The 22,438-nt window shown below is 46.4% G+C and overlaps 1 protein-coding gene across 3 annotated transcripts; it reads left to right on the top strand.

Annotated features, from left to right (window-relative positions):
- The first annotated feature begins 17 nt into the window (after positions 1–17).
- On the top strand, positions 18–21,161 carry usp18 (ubiquitin specific peptidase 18). Of its 3 annotated transcripts, XM_048267408.1 has the most exons (12): positions 18–119; positions 233–358; positions 453–555; positions 761–903; positions 1,224–1,303; positions 1,420–1,554; positions 1,725–1,820; positions 1,935–2,099; positions 3,921–4,052; positions 4,186–4,229; positions 4,315–4,418; positions 20,884–21,161. In XM_048267408.1, the coding sequence occupies exons 2-11, from the start codon at positions 301–303 to the stop codon at positions 4,382–4,384; spliced, it is 1,026 nt and encodes a 341-aa protein (XP_048123365.1). In that variant the 5' UTR covers positions 18–119; positions 233–300; the 3' UTR covers positions 4,385–4,418; positions 20,884–21,161. The 3 variants fall into 3 exon arrangements, with proteins under 3 accessions (XP_048123365.1, XP_048123364.1, XP_048123362.1); XM_048267407.1 differs by lacking the exon at positions 20,884–21,161 and having other exon boundaries at positions 229–358; positions 4,315–4,490; XM_048267405.1 differs by lacking the exon at positions 20,884–21,161 and having other exon boundaries at positions 4,315–4,490.
- The last annotated feature ends 1,277 nt before the right edge of the window (positions 21,162–22,438 follow it).

Consider the following 22,438-nt stretch of genomic DNA (forward strand, 5'->3'; position numbering starts at 1 on the left):
ACGAAACAGAACTGAAAGTGAAAGTTGTAGTCGCTTCGCAGCATGTAAACATTAGGCTACACAAACTGTATTTACTTGAACAATTCCAGCGTTTTTTTAAGGACCTCTCATTAGCTAAGGTGAGTGAATTCTATACCATCATTTATTCTTGCCGATTAGGCTATTATATAGGCCTAAAATAATTTTGACGTGATGTTATGAATAACGTCACGTTGTTATTTTCTCAAGGTAGCCTGCTTGCTTAGATGCGTCAAATATAGCCTAACAATATTGAGTGACGCACAGAACAAAGGGATCAAAATGTCAAGGTTGTCTTATTTAGGCAAACAATTGTCTAGGCCTACCCGCCGGGACTACGGTAAGTCGAACATTAAAAAACATTACTAGAGACGACTGTTATGTATGGTTTTATTGAAATATACACATAGCCTACAATTTTATTTCTTTTCAAGTCTCAAGTATAAGAGGTCTGAGGAATTTTGGCCTATCCTGCTGTGTGAATGCTCTGCTGCAGTCAATATCTGCCACAGAGGAACTACTAAAGCTTCTTGACAGGTATAATCCCTGCACGTTTTCACCAAGTCATAGTAGGCTTTAGGCCAGCTATTGATTCAGTATAGATATTTGCGTTGGTATTGAAGCAAATTGTAAAACTTCTACGACTGTTAAAGAGATGATATAATGGACTAGTGCTTTACAAAAGCCTGCCTGCCTGGTGAGTTTTATTCATGGGATTTCTATAATTTTCCTGTAATTTCAGATGGAATCCAAGTGGTAATTATGAGGAAAGAAACAATGTACCCCTGCTGCTAAGGAAGACTTTACATTCCATGCAGGGAGAAAGTCCTCAACCAGCACCTCACTGCGAGTTCCTGGACTGCCTAGATCGCAATTCAATCCCCAGTATGCGCCCACTGCCAACACATGCAAATTAGTGGTCATGTCATGATATCAAGGTCGCGCTGGTTATCACTATCAAGGCATCAAGTGTTCAGTATACATAGAGTTTAATCCAGACCAGTCTTTGTGTTTTCAAGTTGCCAAAACATGTTCATGTGTTTGATGCATCAACCAGATGTTTGAAGTATGCCCTGGGACTAACAGTTGTTCTGTTGATGGTGTGCCAGGTGTTAACCACTGATGCTTCTTTGTTTCGCTTGTCTTGTCCAGTATTTCCATGAAAGGAAGTTCTGTATGTAAATCCATGCAAATGTGTTTCCCAGGAAATGTGCAGCATGATGCAGACGAAGTCTTTCTCTCAATCCTCAACCTCATTCTGCAAAAGATGACTGACACACAGCTGGTAGATTTTTTTCCATTGTTCAGTTTTCTAAAGAAAGCTGTTTGTTCTCCTGACATTGCCACTAAGGAAACACATCTATAAACAGATATGTGTGTGTTGTTACTTCTTTTCTGCAGAAAGAGGAAATCCTTGAGCTGTACAAGGTCAAAGTTGAGGGACATGTGGTGTGTTCAGAGTGCACATTCAATCATAAAGTCAACAGCTATATGCTCAGCCTTCCACTCCCTTTGCAAAAGGGACAGAATAACTTGGTGAGGATGATTTATTGTCTTTGACAATATTCGTTGACAGTCTTCATCTTATGTTAACGTTGCCTTTACTCTAAGTGCATGTGTTTTTTTTTTTGCCTCCCTAAAAAGTTTCACACCTGTTAGGCTGTATATTTTGAATAATGGACATTTGTTTGTGATGTGATTCGCAGGAGGACTGCATACAGAAATTCTTCAGGCAACAGGAGCTAAGTGGGGAAGACAAATGCTACTGTGAGAGATGTGGCGAGAAACAACGATCCACTCAGGTCAAAAGGCTATTGTATGAATGGGACATTTATAACTATAAGGAATTGTTAAACTTTATGTAGAAGCAGTTTTCTTGTATGCCATGGTCTTCATTTGTTTTTTCTTGGATGCAGGGGTTCAAACTCTGCTCCCTCCCCCAAATCTTATGTATCCATCTCAAGCGATTCCGATATAAGGGCGGCTTCACTCAAAAATTGCACTGCAAAGTCACTTTCCCTGACACACTCAACTTCAGCAGCATTTTGGATCCAGATTGCATTTCTGACGTTTTTAAAAAGGTAATTTGCACATATTGTTAACCCCCCAAAGTCAATGCGTGACTGGTTGTTAAATCTGGTAGCCCTTTTTTTATATATGATAGGGCCCCCTAAACATCAGCATATACTGTACGACGGAGTATTAGGGCCACACATGAAGAAAAAAATATTTTTGCCATGACGCAATGTCTCACCTGCATAAAATATAGTATAAACACAGACATTCAGCAATAGCCTAGGCTGTTATGCATCCATTACAAACAAACATGCAATGTGAAAGTCTGTGACTGAGGAGAGCACTGAGTAGGCCTAGTCTAGGCTAATAAGCCTGAAGTAGAACCTTTAGATGAAAAACAGTCTTTAATTAGCCTGATGAGCCAGACCCACATTAAAATGTAGGGTCTGGGCACTCACCGTTCGCAGTGCTCAGTCCGAGGGGCGGGATAATCGGTTGTCTTTCAAATTCCCTCTGCACGCAATAGGACAGCGTTTTGCCACCAGCGGAGCTAGAAAAAGCTAAAAAAAGCTTAACTCGTGTCACACTGTTGGCCAACAGCAACATCCATCTTCTTTTTTCAAGTAGCAGGGAATTCAAGCCAAACCGTTGCAACTCTGCCATCAATCATTATGTTAAGCCCGCCTAATGACTCTATGCACAATTTGATTGGCCTGATAGAAGTTTAATTTTTCGAGCTTACAAGCCAACGGAGAGTTGATAGACTAGCCCTGGAAGCAAATGTAATTTGCTGCCGCTAGGGTGCGTCTAGATTTCTTGGCTAGTCTTTAATAATAAAATAAATAAATAAACCGCTAATGAAGTTTACTTTTGACCATTGAATGTATCGCCTATAACTGTGATAAAAGGACGTAACAGGAAAGTATTTGGCTGAGCAATGGAGGTTAATATGTTTTATGTTTTGTCCAGATGATGTCTGTCTATCGTTGTTGCACTCGAAGAAAACTGGAATGTTTCATCCCAGATAGCAAAATCAGATTGGCAGATAGCGGACCGCTGGTGGTATGCCGCCGGTGGCTTGCCACTTGTGGTCACCCGTTGCACCACCATTTCTTTAAATTTAACTTGTCATAAATATTTAATAAATATTTATAATAATATTTAATTGAAAAATTAATAAAATTATATATGGACTATAACTGAACAAATGAAAACGATTTTAGACAATTAGTGCCAAAATATTGGGCAATTTGTCTGCAACCCGCCAGACAACCGATGAGCAAAATGCCAGCGGACCGCCAGCTATGCCCCCAATGGACCGAGAATGGTCCGCCAACCTCTTGCTATCTGGGATTCGTCCTCCTTTTCAATCGTCCTGGTTGTAGCCTACCCTACCCTAGTCGTTCTCTCTCCAAACTAGTTCTGATGGACATGTCAAGAGGAAATGTCGAGATTAAAGTCAATATGATATGTCAACTTTATTCTCAAAATGTCAAGTTTAATGTCGACACATTGAGATTAAAGTCGACATGATATTTCAACTTTATTCTCGAAATGTCGAGTTTAATGTCGACATGTCGAGTTTAATCTCGTCATTGCAAAAATATTTTTTTTCTTCATTTGTGGCCCTAATACTCCATCGTAAAAATGCCATGAGGTACTTGCTGTTGGATGTTATATCATAATTACAGCTAATAGGCTGCATTGCTGCGAAGCTTTGACTTCAAAAAGTGAGAAGAACATTTAGTGCACCAGATTTAGCACATCACCAAACCAATCTGTAATCATTATTTGACCAAAGCTGGTCAAATAACCAGAAATTATTAGTGCATATCACAATAATTTGAAAAATACATCATGGTGATAATCTATTTCCCTGGTCACAGGATGATTCACCTTACAGTCTGTATGCAGTTGTGGTGCACTCAGGAACTGCCATGTTTGGGCACTACACAGCCTATATTCAACCCCCAGGAGAGCAGACATGGTATTATGCAAATGACAGTCGGGTACGACAGGTGAGATGGACATGCTGGACATTGGAATCATTGGACATGGAATCATTTCAGTATCAAATTGGTGGATATGCTTAGTCATCCTAAGTGGGCGGGTGACATTGATGTTGTCTTCCCTCTATGCTTTAATGCACAGGTGAACTGGGATGAGGTTCAGAGTTCTTTTGGTGGACAAAATGAGTAAGTATTTAGAATTTACTTTGGCAATATTTTCTTAAAATTGTGTTTATGTTGCATGGTCTTAGTTACATATCTGTTCCTTCAGTGGTGATACGGCATACATGCTGTTATACAGAAGACAGAAAACCAGTGAGGATCAAGGATACTCAGTTTGAAGGACACTCCACTACATTCCTCTCACATAAGAAGGTGCCATAAGACAATATAGATGACAATGAACATTTAATCTTAAATAAAGAGAAAAACAAAAATAGGAGTACAGTTTGACCCAAGTTTACATTATTCCGTAGTTTTGTACTATTTCTCTTATCAATTATGAAATGGCTTTCATTTAAGGTTACATATTATACACATTTCAATGAATCTTTGGTGTAGTAATTGTGGGGAGAGGTTTTCTCAGGTTAAAAGTTTTCCAAATGAATGTTCTATTTCTTTCCCTGAAACGAAATTTCTCTCAGCAGTTCATTTCTTATTTCTTCAGTAGCATGGTAAGATACTTTAAATCTATGTATGTTACAGCCTGTGTCTTGTGGGAGATTGCTGGCTATCTTATGGATACTATAGTCTTCCACTAGGTGGTAGTCCTTAATCAGAGGAAGACACACTCGCGACACGTCGCGTTGTCAAATCAGATTAGACAGTCTTATGTCAGACAGTGTGAGGTGAGGTAGGGTTTGAAAAGAATGCTGACTTCAAGTGTTTGTGTACTGGGGGGAAAAACCTGTACAAGGCCAGAAGTGGAGAGGAGAGTCATGTCTGACCCTGATGCAAAAAAGATGTGACTCATACTTGAGAAAACGAAGCCGTTCCTCTCAGTCTGTACATCTCTTCTCTTAATTTTAGTATTAATTTAGGTCCAGTTTCATGTATTCAATGTGGAGTAAGGTCTCTTTTTTTTTTGTAAAACGAGAAGTACTTGCTAGCACTCCTAACTATGACCAGCGACGCTAATTGTTTGATATTGAACAACAAGTTGAGTTTGCGGGTTTTTGCCCAAAACCTTTTTTCTTTTGTGCTGAATCTATAGAGATCATTGTTCTCTTTCACTTTTGTTTAGGAGGTGTGGGGTTGGTGGTGGTGTTGTGGAAAAATACAACTTAGTTGCAATAGACCATTTATCAATCGTCATATATGAAGATTCAAGATAAGAGCTCTAATTATTTTGATTAACGAGAAAATAATTTAATACTATAATTTACTACTCAAATGTCATGATAAACGGTTGGGTGTTTTTACACTGATTGTATTACTTGGAGCTTTAATGAATATTAAATTGTTGAATATTTAATGTCTTGTAACATAAACTCTGTTTGTTCCACAACTGTGGTTTACTGTGGTACGATCTCTGCCTGTTCACTTGTTCTTTGTAACGTTGCTTTCAACACTGACCAGATGTCTCGGCACGTGTGACATACAATTGATCCAGACGACTGTTGTGTGTTAATGGCAGACATGCAACTGCCATTCAGTCAAGCATCCTAAAACAACACTAACACACACACACACACACACACACACACACATGCACCTTACACCACATAGCCCCAGGGCGTAAATGAAGTACAGCTGGACGTTGAGGCGATATTGGAATCGTCTCCGCGTGCCTGGTGTCCCCACCATTAGCTTGTCACCTTGTCTGAAGGGTATAATTACCCCCTCGACACCTTGCAGAAGGCAGCGAGTCAGTGTGAGTGATTACGCCATTCAGGATTAACTAAGAGGGGCCGTGTTTTGCCAGTAAAAACGCCGGGCACTTGTCTGCCAGGGTATCAATTACCCTCCTAGTCCTGCTCTTAGACTTCTCAGCTCGTGCACCTGTCGCACAGGGCCAGGGGTTGCACCAGAGGGAAACAATAGCAAAAAAAAAAATGAAAGAGTGTGTGGTATGAGGTAAGGCAGAAGGGGAGAGTTGACCTTGCGGGTGTTAAGGGCTCATGTTGCCGTTTCCCCTTGTGATGCTGGGCAGGCGTGTGGGGTGGCACGGCCCCGAGCAGAGTTGATGTTTTCCTTGGACGGCGCCAGAGGTTCCCCGAACGGGCCTTTCTGAGCCTTTGTTGATGTGTGTTTGCTAGTTACTAGGTGAGTATTTGCAGTGATTGTAATGATTCTTTGATGAAATAAGTATTGGGTTTGGATGCAGTGCCCTCTCAGTTTTCCCCATTGTGCTTTGCCCCATTGTGGAGTGGTTTATCTTGGATTCTTTGGTCCCAAATGAGCTTTCCACCTCTCTTGCCAAAGATGCCAGCATTAGAAAATAGTTTAATTACTACAGTCTTTTTTTCTGCTTTCATTCGTTTTTCTCTTCTCTGCGAACAGTCCTTTGACAGGCAAAAAAGTAAAATAATAATTCCACTGTATTTCTCAAAAACAAATGAATGTCAAGCGTCGTTGGTAACGCATACAGGAAATTCCATGCTGCAGAAAGCCCTCAATTTAGAAAGAAGACCTTTCAGTAATTGTATTCTGCTATTTTACATTCCAAAGGGGACAATATCTCAATGCAATTATTCATTGACTGGGAGTTTCCCCCCACAAAAGACATGCAGCCCCTCACAGCCCACACTGTCTTTTTATAGGTACCGGCATACTTTGAATTAATTATGAAGGTCTCTGCTTGTAAATGTGAAATTGCTTTAAGGAGGGTGACTTGTGTGGTCTGCAGTACCACCTCCCTGTACGGGGTGGCAGCACTGATCTCAGAGTCTCGGTCAGGCCTCTTCCCGCAGTGCTCACACTTTGAAGTCTGAGCCAGTCAATATTGCTATCGCTGGTAGTCAGAGGGAGAGAGAGAGAGAGAGCTCCTTAGTCAGATCCCAGCAACACCTATCTGTGTGTCAATCTCTCTCTCTCTCTCTCTCTCTCTATTGCTCTCTCTCTCTCCCTCTCTCCTCCCCAAAAACTCAGAGAGGCCCTCTCTGTTAGCATGACTTATCTGTCTGAGGTGGTGGTCAATCAATGGAGGTAACAGGACACCCACGTGAGCCATGCGCCTGCCGCTGTGGGTTATGTAATGATTGTGCAGAAAGGAAATGGTTCTTTCTCTTGCAGCTTGTTGAATTTGCACGCCGGTGACCATGGTGAGGGGAGCGCGTAAATAGCAAACAAGAGCTGAAAGCCAACCGCCGCTTCGAGGCTCCTGCCCCTGGCCCCTGCCTCTGCTCAGCTGAAAGAATGGAAAATGAAATGAAATGATGAACCTCTGCTGGAAAACTGTCCACTTGTTTTTCTCATCGCAGCGAACGAGCCCTAATTTGACACCGGAGTAGCCGGTTGCAGCTCGAGGATGAGACAGAGAGAGAGAGAGACGCGTGGCGCTCATTGGGCGCGCAAATGCCATGGCGCAATTCCTATCGTGTCTTTGTGTCCCACGCAACACATGCAGTGCACGTGATTACTGTGTGTTCGTGTCTACACCCATCCTCCCATTTATCTGACACTCGCAGAGCTGTTGTAATGCCATGATAATGATGTGTCCTTTTTCCCCTTTTCAAAACAGGGTGTTCTGGCCAAAAGAGTTTGTTTGAGGAGCTCTCTCTTTTGGGCCACTATTGTCTGCGCTTAAAGCCCATACGCTGCTGCTTGAAGCTCGCTGTTCTCATGAGCTAATTCCTGTGGATCTGCGCTCTCAGGAGAGCCCGCCTGGGGCTGCGTTTCAGGAAGTGATCCTCCTTTTTTCACACTGGGTTTTTTTTTTCGTTCCCTCGGAATCCATGTGGCTGAGGAGCCAAAACGAACATAACTCTTTCCTGCGTTTTTCGGGGGCCGAGAGGGCCGTGCTCCCCACGCTGCCATGACTCAGCTAGACACAAAAGATCCGGTCTGTTTCTTTTTTGTTGTTTTTTTTTGTGCCTGTGTGAGTCTGTGTGTGTGTGTGTGTGTGTGTGTGTGTGTGTGTTGGAGAGAGGGTTCACTAGGAGAAAGGGACATCTGCAAGCTTTGGCTTGTTGCTTTTGATCCGGTATTCCCCCTGCAGCCTGCCCCAGTATCGCAGTTCGTTATCAGAGTGATGGGGTTCCAGGGTGGCCTTGCTTGCATCCCACCAACACCCCCCACTCCTCTCCCCATCCCCATCCCCATCTCCTCCTTCACTCCTGCCCCTATCACTCCTCCTGTGCTCAGGTTTCAATAGGAAACATCCTCTGGCTGCCTTGTCAAGCGTGGGCCTTAGCTCGCTGCTGTTGCCTGTGCATGCCACTGAAAATCCTCCACACAGGCTCCTGCTCTGACATGCAAAGTAGTTATCCATGGTTCCCACGACTGGCGGTTATCACCCTCCACCACCACCATCACCCTACCTTCCCACCTCTCAGCACCTTTAAAGGGAGTGGAGATGGTAACTTATTTTTACTGTGCAACAGTGCAAATGAAACTGTTGAAATGTAGCATTTGATGTGGCAATGAATGCATCAAATGCATCAAAGATTTGGTTTTTGTTTTGCCCCACCCTCCACCATGGTACTGTGGAAGTGTTCCAGCAGCAAATGGCGTGGGATTGGAATGATGCCGCTCTACCTGGAGGTAACATTTGTTCCCCAGGGAAATGGAATTTGGGCTATGGCTGTGAAGAGACGGTCTGATGGGAACCTGTCGCCGTGGTCGCACTGTCAGCAGAAAGGCACGTATGGTATGGTAACCTGAACCAGGGAGGGAGGGAGGGAGCAGCTCCTGCCACTGCAGTCCTGGCTGTAGCTCTGACAGCAGGGCTGATAAGCACTTCGTTACACCGAACCCAACCGAATGATATGTCACCTGTTCTGAGGCTAATGCCACTCAACGCCGCTGCTGAAGATCAAGTTGACAGCACGGCAGTCAAGTGCAGTTATGCTGGGAATTTTTCACACAGTATTTGTTCTTGACTCTAGTCCATCGGAGTTACATAATGCAAATGTCCGAGAGTGCGGTCAGCTAGCTTGCGTTCAAGTGCTAAACTCCAGTGAGAATCCATAGACAGGGTCATGCTCCCTCTGACCTGGTCAGATGGTCAGCCTTTCCACATGCTGGACAAAGCCCCTAATCCCCTTTGCCAGGTAGCCCATGTTGGCATTCCAGCAGCATTCCAGCTCGGGGAAGTTGCTGGGATCTGGATGAAAAATGGCCGACAAAAAACAAAGGCCAGGCTCCCTGTCACTGCATTTAAACTTGTGTGGGAAAATCCAGTTGACATGAAGATGGATGACGCAGGAATGTGTGGCACTGCTCTCACCCCCATCCCACCAGCCCCACACTTCTCAGTTACCATGGCAGTCAAGCTCAAAGAACCGCTGAAGTATTACAGACAAATAACTCGATGATGAAGATGAAAGGGCAAAATATAGTGCATAGTTGGAGCCCCACAGGATGAATAACACTCGCCTGGTTAGCCCTAGCAGGCGTATCCCAAAAAGCCTTAATGACAAGACGTGTTTCCCTGTTGCTCGTAAATGTATGTCGCTCGTAATGTTTGCCCGTAGTTTACTCTAGAGAAAGCTCTGTCAGATCTCAGGCAGATTGATTCCCCTTGTGAGGAGCCATTTGCTGTGACTTTCCATCCATCAGCGAGTCGGCGGCAGTTAAAGTCATTACTGTCGTTTGTTCTCATTCAGTTCCATTATCTCTCATTATTGTCAGATACAGCTCTGCTGTCATGCTGGCTGTCAGTAAAATGATCTCAGAGGACATTTTGACTCATTCGCAATACAGGTTATTCGCTAAGGGAATTCACTTAAGTCTGTTTGCCCAAAGATAAGCCTGCCTTCAACACAAATGTACTGTCCATGTTTGATAGCACCTTACTTTGACAGATCTCTGTCCCTATACTTCTAACAAAGGTCCTCCACAAAAAAATTAGGCAAATAGAAATGTTTTTTTATAACATTTAAAGTGTAAGTAAGACTCTTACTTTAGGATACATCTTAATCACCATCTATTTCACACCTCTTAGGGTATCTTCATATTACATTTCTAGGAAGAAGGTGGCATAGCTATTCTTGCCATTTGTTCCCAGGGAGGAACATATTTACTGTGCCATTCTTGCGGCTGTGTGAATATTGTCACTAACTGAGACATACCCTCACAGTGCCAGGCCACCACAGGAAAAATGGCACCATGGTGATGCCACAGCAACTTCCTCTACCCCGCCTTCACGCCAAGTGACAGCTGTGGCACTTACCAGATAAGATAAATAATGGTGGTGTCAGGTTACACTTTATGCTTATGTTGCTGTGACAGGGACTGAGTAGACGTGCTATTAATAGGCAGCCGGAATTACTGGCCCAGATGAGTTGCGGTTATTTCGAGTCACGTGCGACGAGTGTGTTTTAAGGGGGGTTTCTGGCCACTGTGCATCCTTAAACTGTGTGTGTGTGCGTGCATGCTGCTGTTTTGTTATGGTTAACAAATATACGCAAATGAGCGCCAGCTGTTTTCTTAAGATTCTCAAACGGTGCCACTCAAACACATGTGCCGAGGGTGTGGCATCGGAACGGCCTTCTTCAACGCTCTAATGTGGCCAGGGCCACATTTCTCAAACCCTTAGGAGAAAGACACGCACACACACACACACACACACACACACACACACACACACACACACACACACACACACGTGCACACAAACATGTGTACACACTCACACACACACACACACACACACTCTCTCTCTCACACACACACACACATACACAACCTCATAAACTGCAGTAACTCAAGCACCTTTTATTTTGCCTGTCTGCCTCCAAGCCCGGGCATTGTCCATCTCTCCTTTGATATTTGAGGAGACACGGACCTTCCTATCTCCATCACAGGGCAAAAAGGAATGCCACTGAAGCCAGTGAAAGGCCCAATAGAACAAACACGCCGTCATAAGACAGGTGACTTCGCCCAGGGATAAAAAAAAGAAAGAAAGAAAGAAAGAAAGAAAAGAAAAAGAGAAGGCCAAGGCCTGAGAGGTCAAAGTTGGTGCCAGAACACTCTTCTGTGCTTTCTGCTTTCTCCTTGCTGCCGTCACAGACGTGCCACCTGCATTCTTCTAGCAGGCCCGTTCCACACCCTCTGCCGCCACTTATACTGCCGCCGTTAATACCCTCTTAGGGTAGGGCTTGTTTTTACTTCTTCCTGGCACCGTGCTCTGCAGCCGTATCAAGCTTTTCAGACACGGGCCAACCGGCACTGTGCAAGCCCCTTTTCTCTCCTTTCTTCCTTTCTTTTCTTGTTCTTTTTTCCCCTTTCTCTCTCTCTCTCTCTCTCTCTCTCTCTCTCTCTCTCTCTCTCTCTCTTTCACTGTTTGGAGAGAAGTACCTCCATGGCCCTCCGCCCCTGTGCAGTGTGTGGATCAGCCCAGCGTGTGCAGTCTCAGCGCGGCAGCCTCTTCTCTTCATCCCCCTCTCTCTCTCTCTCTCTCTCTCTCTCTCTTTCACTCTCACTCTATCTCTCTCTCCCCAGCACTCATCTGCAGCCTGTTAGGCTGGAGCGGGTGGATGACATCATGTGCGTCTCGGAGCTGGCCCCAGTAATTGCGCCTTGGCCTCCTCCAGCAGCACACAGAACACACAAGTGGAGCCAGGCAATGCAAGTCAGATGCACTGGGTTTTTCCAGCGAGCTGAGAGGCCCAGGATTGGGGACGGCTGGGGTGGGGTCGAGCGGTGTGAGTGAGTGAGTGTGTGTGTGTGTGTGTGTGTGTGTGTGTGTAGTGGGTGGTGCGGGGGTGGGGGGGGGGAGTGGAGCGGTCGAGCTCACTGTAAATGTCACAAATGAATGAAGGGCCTCAACCCAAAATGAAACCCGATCCAGCCTGCCCTGGGGGCTGCCGCGTTTTGATCTCCCTCTCGCTCCGGCTGCTGCAGCCGAATTATGGAGGGCGAGAGACATTACATATTCCCCATGTTATGACATGGCGAAAAGTATTTTCACATGTTCCGTGGGCATTTCACTTGAAAATTGCACACTGGCGAGCCCCCTCCGCACACACACACACACACACACACACGGGGCCTCCATTAAAGTTTGCCCTAGGCCCTCAGCATCAGGGACCCCAGACCAATAACTGATATTCCAAATGACCCTCTCTAATGCAGAACTGCTTGCGTCTAAATGCTCTCTGACAGGCTGGGTATGCATTCATCACGGGCTCCAATGTGCACATGTTCACAAGGCATTCCTTGTTAGCGTCTCCCTCCAGAAAATGTCTAGCGCAAGTTGGTTGTGGTTATAAAACCCACCATCTGGAACTGGATCTTTCTCTATCTCTCTCCAATTTCCCCTAATCCATACCTTGTATGAGAACGTTGAAAGCGTTTAACGTTGTTTCCAGAAAAAAAAGGGCCTCAGACTTTGAGGGGGGAAAGCACAAATGAAACCTTACAGCCATCAGTTTGCACCAATGCCAACCTATTTCTGATGGGGCCCACCAACGGAACGATGAGGGTCTATCATGGCACTTTGAGGAGGAGCTGTTGTTCTGGAAGCCTCTTGATCTGTCGGAATAAGGCAGAACTCAGGAGGATACAAGCCCACACCCTGGCATGTTTGCTCAGTAGCGCATGGATCAGATAACACTGGGTGGGTAAGTGTGGGTGGTATGGGGCCTGTGCCTCCAAACTCCAGCTCATTGGTACACTTAGGGATGGTACGAATATGCTGCCCTACTTATGTGTGTGTGGGTGGGTATGTGTGTGTGTTTCAGAGAGATAGTGAAAGCAACTGGCAGTGTGTGTGTGTGTGTCAAAGGGCCATAGGAACTGGCGGTTCAAAGATGTGCCGCCAAGGTCAGAGTTCCCGTCAGTGCCAAAGTGCAATTCAGCGTCTTGTGGGCTGTGAGAGGCAGCGGTGGGTCTGCAGAATATGTGTGTGTGTGTGTGCGTGCGTGCGTGCGTGCGCATTTGAACGAGCACTGTCAGGTGTGTGAGTGCAGAGGTTGTTGTGGAACTCTTTGCTCCTCACCAGGCATGCATCCCTCTAGGGAAAACGGGCCCTGAGGAGACAACTTACTGAACCGTTTCTAAGCCACCAGCGCGCAGACACTGGGGACATCTGACGTACGTGACCTTGGCTCACGCAGCTTTTCATCAGTCACACAGTGGAAGCACATGTGAGGCGTCTAGCTGGGCTGCAGCTTCAGGTTTTCTTGCAGCGTCTGAAGGTCACCACAGATATTTTGACTGCGCATGATCTTCACATCCGGCTGTGGTGGGTGGAGGTGTTGGGGGCGGGGGTGGGTTGGGGGATAGTGGAAACATGAGATTGCAAAAAAAAAAACATTTGCACCATGTCACCATGAGAGAGTGATGCTGGTGTGTCACAGTTCTCCGGAAACAGGAAGTGAGGCATGTGCAGGTTAATAAGTTCACCGAAAAGAAAAAAGAAAAAAATCTCAAGAGCAGTTAAAAGAAAAAGTGAAAGTATTTTCATCTGCTTTGAAAACTGACTTGTCACTCCCCCTTCCACCTCCAAGCTCCTCACCACCACCCCCTCCATCCCCCAATGTGGCGGCATATTTTCCAGCAGTCTATCCTTACTCAGCTGGTGAGCCAGTCGCTGGAGAGGCAGTGGTGCTGGAGGCAGGAAATGCTTTCTGCATGAGGGAGTGTGTTAATATTGTGGTCCAGTGAATCAATCATATGACACGTCGCCTAGTCAATTAGAAAAAGGGGGGGGGGGGGACTAGTTTCGACCCGAATACTGTCAGCCCTGAAATGTAGTCCAGTGTAGCGGCTTGGGATGTGTTTGACTTGCTTGCACACCTGCGCACCTACCCTGCATGTTGAACTTGTTGTAATAGCAAACATCTGTCACTGTGGGCCATAGGCCAGTCTTAGCATTTAACTGGTGGGGTGGTGGTGGGGTAGACGGTGGTAGCAGAAGCATCAGATCTGAAGGCTGGGGAATTTTTTTCTCGTTGGGAGCGCAAGGACTTTGGCCCCCTCGCCCAGACATGCAAACTTCACACTTACCAGCGTGCACCACATTTTTGTCATTAGTCAGCATCCACTTCAGTTCAGTTCAGCAAACTCCAATGCATCAGTCCAGGTTTACAATTTTTGCCATTCCTATCATTACATCATTTCTTTTTCTCGATAGTTTTTTCTTGCTATTTCCTGCATAGACAGCTGTTGCATAGCAGCCCTTGCTGTGGTCCCTCTTTTCCTTTAAATCCCATAGAGGGCGCAAACTGGTCAGAGGCCATTCCCCCCCTCCCCGCCGACACACACACACACACACACACAGAGGACATGAATGAGGCTTGCTGGATATCCGGTATGTGACCCCCATGAACTTTACCTGCAGAATGTAAACACTTTTAATGGTAGAAAGTGAAAAAAAAGTGAGCAAGCCTCAAAGGGAGGAAAGGGATGCAGTGCTATGACAGTCCTCTGAGAGGATGCGAGAGTGGCGATGTTAGGGTGTCTGTGTTTATACAGCGCTGCATTAGTCGCCTAATCTCTCAAATGGAGGGAAAAACACTCACGCTGTGGATAGGAGCTGATGGATCGGGAGGGACGGAGGGGAACTGAACTCAACACCCACGTCGTCTCCAGTTTCTGTTTAAAAGAGCATGTCAATCACAAGAGTGGTTCAGGAGGTTCCATAACACCTTCACATGTATAAGCACCTTGACATGCTGAAAAGGGAAAAGTCTGAAATATGGGGAAAGGGATAACGTTGTAAAAGAAAAGCCAGCATTTTATTGAAGTCCCTGAACTTGTAGACCAAGGGCACACATGCTTCAACAGGCTGTGTTTTATAGATCTTTTGTAGTCACCCACTGTGTTGTAATTTGCAGTATGTATGTGTGTGTGTGTGTGTGTGTGTGTGTATGTGTGTGTGTGAGAGTGAGTGAGTGAGTGAGTGTGTGTGTGTGTGTGTGTGTGTGTGTGTGTGTGTGTGTGCGTGTGTGTTTGGAAAGGGTTGTGGTATGCACACATTGTCTTGCTTTCAACGAAAGTTGCTCAAATCCAAGATGGCGGCGTCCATGCTGCCTGGGTCCACAGCAGCCCTGCGTCCCTTAGTCATCACTTTCTTCCTTCTCTCACCATGTATTTATATCCAGCAGTGGTAAGAGGCACCCTTCGGTTTCATTTCCTCACTGACTGAGGATTCCAGTCCAAAAAGACAGCACTCAGCTCGAGCAGGCGACTCCAACCAAAACATATGCATCGCGACTTCCTGTTGAGGGCAGTTACATAAGGGTCAGAATCATGGACAACCAGCCTGGAGAGGAGCAGACCCCTCTGAGGAGTGACAAAAGAGTGACCTCAGACAGGGATTTTATCGACAGGATCGCAGAACCTACCACCTATTACTACCTCCTGCTCCTCCCACAGCACCGTCGTTTGTTTTTCGCTTTGAAATTGAAATGCGTAGACACCGCCGAAGGAAGCATCTGCATCCTTATCCAGGCTAAGACGATTGTTGAGGAACAGGCTCAGCCCTGAAGATGACACAGAGCGCGTGGCCCCACGCCCTATTTTTCCTTAACGGGATGGAGGGGGCGGGTGGGGTGTTTATCGCCAGAAGTGGTGTGAAGGCCACAGACGGTTGGACTGAGCGGAAAAAGGGGGAGAGGTAGAGCGTGAGCGGGTGATGGACGCCGTCTGATGAACCTATGCACCGGAACCGTATCTAGGCCAGAGTGTGCAGGACTTCCTGATTTGGAAGCCGAGGACGCGCACCGCTGCAGCCGGAACAGGGAGACGGTTCCCTGGGGAGGCAGCCTTGGTCCTGGGAAGTGCTGACCAGAGTTCAGTGGGACCTTTCTCCCTCCTCTCTCTAACTCCCTCACTCTCCCCCTCTCTCTCTCCTATCGCACTGCCTCTGTCTCCCTCTCTTTATCTCTCTGCCCTCCCTCTCTCTTGCTCTCTCTCTCTCTCTCTCCCTTTCTCTCATTCTTACTCTCACTGGCTCGGCCTCTCTTCTCCCTCTCACTCCCCCTCTGTCTCCTTCCTCTCCCCTCTTTCCGCGCCCCCTGCTCCCCTCTCTCCCTTTTCTCTCTCTCTCCGCTCACACGAGTGGGCCAGTGCAGGCCGGCTCTGTGCAGACCTTTAAATAATAATAATGTTAACAAAAGTGGAAACTGGTCTCAGGGCTCTTCCCAGAGCTCTTTCGGTGGGAAGGCTTCGCGACTTCCTCTCGGGTCGACCCCTAGGGAAGCGGACAAAAGGGGCTCTTCGGGATGTATCTGTTATTAGCGGTCCCAATACAGCCAATAGCCAGGGGACTGGCTTTTTCGCTTGTGGGAATGCTGTAGCTTTTACAGTACAGTAGTAGTAGTAGAGTACAGTAATGTACATTGCAGAGTAGTCTCGAGAGATGTTTTTTGGAGCAGCCAACAGAACTTCCTGTGTGTTTTCACATACCTGAAATGTAGTCCCATGTAGTCACAAAGCCCCAGTGTTTAGCTTGCTCGGTGTGTTATGGCTTTGAAGAAAGGCCCAGGGGTTGAATTTCTTTGAGATTGACAGTGAAACTGCACAGCCATTGTATATCTGCATATAGACGTTGACTCTCAGCTAAACTGGATTAACTGCAGATAGTTCTCGGATGAAGGGGGGGAAAAACGTTCTGACATGTTCCCTTAAGTAATGCTCCATGGGAAAAAAGAAAGTGCCCGCAACACTCTGAGAAAGTGCTGCTGGCTATTTCTGGCGGGTTGGGTAGGCCATGCTTGGAAAAAAAAAATCACATATCTGAGCGTCATAAGTGCATAATTTTGAGAAAATCGGCTGATACCAAGGGCCGTGGATTTATCCCGAGATCAGAGAGGGACAGCTTTAAGCCAAAGCTTCATTCCATGCGTGTTTGCGCCTGGGTTTGCCCCTAATGTTGTCTCAGATGAGAAGATTTGTTGTGTCGGGTCAGAGGGAGGATCAGTGTTAACACACACCCACTCCCACACACACACACACTCATTTACACATACACACACACACACACACACTCACCCACCCAGACGCACACCGACATACCAGCCTGGGTGTACAACCTCCCAGGGAGACCTGGTGGAGCTGCGCTAGCCCACCCAGGCCCTTAACCTCCCAAGCTAGCGCAGGATCAAAGCCGGGCACCGTGCCAGGGGGGACGGGGGTATGGTCACCCTGTCCTCACCACCACTGCTCCTATTCATCTAGCGGCATTTCCTGCTGATAACCGTGGTACGTCTCCTGTTTTTTTCCTGGGGTTTGGTGGGGGTTAAGTGGAATGGAAGATTGTGCAATTCCGGCTTGGAAATGAAATGTTTGATTGGCGCGCCGCTGAAAGCTATGGGGCGAGTTTGTTTGTTTTGTTAGCTGTAGCGAAATGTGCCCATTCATCCCGTACGTGCTGCCGGACCAGTGGCTGGTCATTTGGGGGTTTGTGGTCAATTGCAGGGCATGGCGTCTGCCAGGCTAACGGCTCCGTCCACTAGCGAAGCCAAGCTCCTGGGCTTTGAGCTTATGTCTCTGTCCGCCTATTAAACAGCCCCAGAAAACAAGCCCTGCACTTCAAGCAAGAGACTCGATGCTGAACGCAGAGACCTCCAAGGAAATTACTCCAATCAGTGGCCCTCTGGTTCCATTGGATGGATATAACCTGTGGCGGTGTGTCACTTTTGAGAGAGCAAAAGCTCAACGTGAATTTGGATGTGGGGTGGTGGAAGCGGTGGGGTCAAAGATTCTGGATAAGGCTCTGCTAACCTCAATCCTTTATGGTAGGGTGGTATGTAGACTGTGGTATAGAGGGTTGTCCACAAACCTAGTGATGCTGTCATGGCTGCTTTGTTTTCACAGCATATTGCACATCAGTAATATTTGCCTGTGAATTATAACGTTTTAAGGAGAATAACTTTCAAAGTTATTGCGCTGTCCATATCGGAATCTAATTGGAATCTAAATATCTCGCTTCTCTAGAGATAGCCTTTTAGTTGTAAACAAAAATCAACTCAAGCGCCCTTAGGTTGACTACGTCACGTTTGTGCATCTGTCCATCCTTGTATAAAGCCCACCCAAACAATTTGATTGACCAGAACAGGGGTGCGTTTCTACAAAAGTTAGCTTCGTCATTGCTAAACCACAATGGTACGACGGAACTTTTGCTCTTACAAAGACCTTGTAAAACCTAGAAAGTGTTGTTTGGTCGAAAATAGCCAAATCTGTTGTCCAAAACACTGTCCAGTGTTAATGAAGTTGATGGTAACACATTTACCCTCACATCCTGAACTTTTACTAGAGCATCTGTAGAGCTACGTCATACATAGAAATTATTGAGAATGCACAAACAACTTATAATGAATAGAAGAAAATGTCTCAATATTTTCTTAATGACAGTCTCTGCTCACGTGACTGGGTGGATGTTGTGGATGCAGTTGTGTCTAACCTCCGTCGTTCCACCCCTGCACTCAAGATGAATGAATGTAAATTTAAAACATCATGATCAGTTATCACTCTGTTGGAGGGTGTTCAGGGGTGAATATAGAAGGTCAATCTAGTCAAACGAATGCAACTAAAACGTTGACAACCGCAAAATATCTATGAACGATGCTTCAACGACTATTCTCCAGCTGACGTTCCAACCACCGAACTTTCTGCCCATGTTTGCGATTGATCATTGGAACTACCCTTCTAGAAACACCAAATCCAAGAACCACGGTTCTAACTACAAAGATTGCAACAGCGGTTGGCTAACAACCCTGTCTAGAAACACAGCCCTGATCCTGCCTGGGCATAGACTTCTCTATGGAGCAACTCCAGGCCGAATTTCCTGAACTCCAATTTTGAGAGCAGGGTAAATTCGACTGGCTTCCAGGCTAAGTATACTGTATTTTATGACCTTTCATGGTTATGGGCCACGGAAAAGCTTATGTGTAATGTTTTTATTCTATTTGACACAGCTGTTATGTTCAAGCCTATCCTACTGTAAGGCAACAACGAAATGACAACAGTTTGCCCTTTCACCATAGTCATTGTAAAAACAAACAGTAGCCCACATAATCAAAATTGGAATATAATGATGTGAAATGTTTCATTAACGTTTATCTCACTTGTGTTACAGACATTTTTGATATCTCAAGTAATTTCATTCTGAGAAAGCCTGGTTTCCATGCTAAGAGTCCCTGCTGGATACATTCTTCTTAAACCCCTAGAAAAAACGTAGTGCCATAGCTGATGAGGAGGGGCAGCTGCTCCCGGGGTGATTTGTGCCCACTTGTTGGACATGGTCCGGACTGGTGACGGCAAAGTTCAGTCATGACATGTCCTTCCCCCTTCCCTATGAATCCAATAAAGCAATGAAAGCCAATCAGGTGAATTAAGGCCGTAGCGGAGCTGAGTCAGCTCCACAGAGGGCCCTTTATGCTTTGTTGAGACCGAAAGGCATGCGAGGCGCGCACAGGAAAGGCATGTGGCCATCGCCCAGCAGACTTGCAGGCACTGCAAGCCCCCAGTGTGTGTGCGCGACCAAAGTTCAGCAAGCGGCAGAGCACGAAGGGCACCGAAACCTGGGCCGGCACAGTCATTTTCAGACGCTTTTGACGCCCCGGCATTCGGCGGCTCACTTCCTCCTCTGTCTCTGTGGGGAAATGCAAGCGTGCCAGAGGGAAATGGGGCAAAGTCTACATCCATGTCAGGGACAGGAAAGGAGGGGGCTATTTACAGAGTAACAAAGCCAAATGGTTTGAGTAAATATTGCTTGTTTTACTGTTACTTTGGCGGCATTTGCTTTTATGTCGCCGGGGCCGGTCGATGTGCGGCAGCGATCACAGAGAGATGGGCTCTCTGGCAACATCTGCCCACAAACACAGACACAGACATGGACACACACACACAGAGTAATCTGACCAGGAGTACATTTCCCATACCACCATGGAAGTTAGCATTGAACTAACATGCTACAATGCATTGTTCAGCTAACCAACATACAGTATAGCTAACAACGGTTTCCCATAGGACCAGCAACATCCAAGATTTTGAAAGGATAGTATCCAGGATTTTGCTAGGATGGTTTCAGAATCTTAAGTTGATGAAATTTCACCAGTGCTGGTTGAAACGGAGCAACAAATCAAGGATGTTTGAGTGCACCATGTGAAGGGTTTTCCTAGATTACATGCACTAATGTGGTTAATGACGTATAATAGCATGTGAACTGCCTCACCTGGAAACCATGGAGACTCATGATCGCCTACCTCAGTTTCAACTGTTAATCATCTCGTTTTTTAATTACTTGGTCATCAAATGTATTTAATTGCTCATATTGGCTGACCTCATAAATTAATTACTTTTTTTAATTCATTTTAAATATTGTATTTTCTGCTTATGGCAATTCAGAATATGGTTGTGTGGTGGTTAGAAGTGTAAAATACCAACCAGATACCCAAATGCATTTATACTTATTAATTTTAACACACCAGCATGATGGTCCCGGAACTATGCTTCAACCACAGGTATAGAGCTGTTTGAACTAGACAGTGTTTGAGAACATTTGTTTTCATTTTGTCATTTTAACGATGCATCAGACTATGTAAGTAGAACCACCATAGTTCAAACTATGCTTTTAAGGAACACTTGTATCTCAACTGTGTAAGTTGCTAACATAGTTAGCAGCTCTCCTTTTGGGGAAAGCACTCCAGATGTATTGTGTCCTGTTACTTCAGTCTGTTTTTCTCACTGAACTCCAAGCCCTTGATGATTCGCCTCTCCTCTCATTCAGGCCTTGACAGCAGCGGCAGCAGCTGGCTGCCAGTGAGGCGACGCCCCTCCTCCCGCGTCCCTGGGAGCCAATCAGGTGGCTCCAGCTGTCCCGCATCCTTCCCATTCAGAACGTGGCTGCGCTGCTGACAGAAGCTCGTTCGGCCGGACCTGCTGTTTCTGTCCTTCCTTCCTAAACGACTTTGACGGCTCGGCGCTTGCCGCTCTGACAGACAGGCCCTGCCTTCTTGGCTCGTCCCCAACCCACTTCCCCCTGTTGCTCTGGGCCTTTGCAAGAGATCTGTGGTAAGAGGAGCGGAGAACTGTGGGACAGATAAACGTGCGGGCGGGGGGGGTGTTAGAGGCTGGCTAAAGGAAAGACCCCCCCCACACACACACACACACACACTTTCCCAAGACTTGCAAAGTGAAATGAGAGTCACTCTGACTCTCCTGCAGTTAGATATAGCCAGTGTGAACTCAAACACCCACACCCATGTGTGTGCACACAGAGGCAAATACACATGCACGCACACACACACACACACACACACACACATATTTGTGTGCACATTGAAAACACACCCATAGCCACACACATGCACAAACAGTCATTCATGCATGCACACAAAAACATAAACCAGCAGTCAAACACACACATAGCCAGCAGACACACCCATTCCCAGCCCACAGGAGATGTCCTCCTGGCTGTGTGTGTGTGCGTGTGTGTGTGCGTGCGTGTGTGTGTCTGTGTGTGTGTGTGTCTGGACAGCCTGAGGATGAGTTCCTCCTCTGTTCAGAGGAGAGGATGTGATCTCACTCACAAAAAATCCAACCTATGTCGCTTGCTGCTCATGACTAAACCCAGGCTTCCCCTTTGTGCTCAGCACCCTCTACGGCACCCCCACCCCTTCCTCTTCCTCCCTCCCCCATCTCTCTCTCCCTCTCTCTCTCTCTCTCTCTCTCTCTCTCTCCTCCTCCTCTGTCCCCTGCTCCTGAGGCCTATGAAACAGAGGGGAGCAATGTTCTCCAGAAGGACTGGTAGGAGTGAGAGACGCAAGCTGCCAGACGTCAGAGAGTGAGGGAAGAGGGGCCGCCGCTGGGTGGGAGTCCAGGGAAGGGGAGAGGGAGGCACACTCACGCACGCACAAACACACGCATGCTTGCTCACACTCACACACACACACACACACACACATACACACACAAGCACATACCCACACACATGCACTCATGCACAAAAGCTCCCAATAATGAGGAAGGTGCTCATACTCACACAAGGACCAAAGAAACAACCCAATACCGATTTTGTTGGCTGTTATAACATTGTTTCCTTAAATGTTAGCCTTTCTGGGATGAATGAGTGCTTTCATTTGCTGCAGTGGAAAACGCCCCCCTCTTCCCCTCTTTTCCTCCAGTTTATGACTTTTTCCATCGTTCTTCTCGCGGTTCTGCAAAAAGGAGTGCAGACCTGCAGTGACTGTTGTGTTTGCGAGTTGTGTGTGTGTGTTGTTTTTATTGTGCATGCTGCTTCATGCTGAGGTGAAGATGTTAAGCCGGAGGGTGGGGGTCCCTCT

The sequence above is a fragment of the Alosa alosa genome, chromosome 17 (assembly GCF_017589495.1).
Source record: "Alosa alosa isolate M-15738 ecotype Scorff River chromosome 17, AALO_Geno_1.1, whole genome shotgun sequence".
NCBI lineage: Eukaryota > Metazoa > Chordata > Actinopteri > Clupeiformes > Clupeidae > Alosa > Alosa alosa.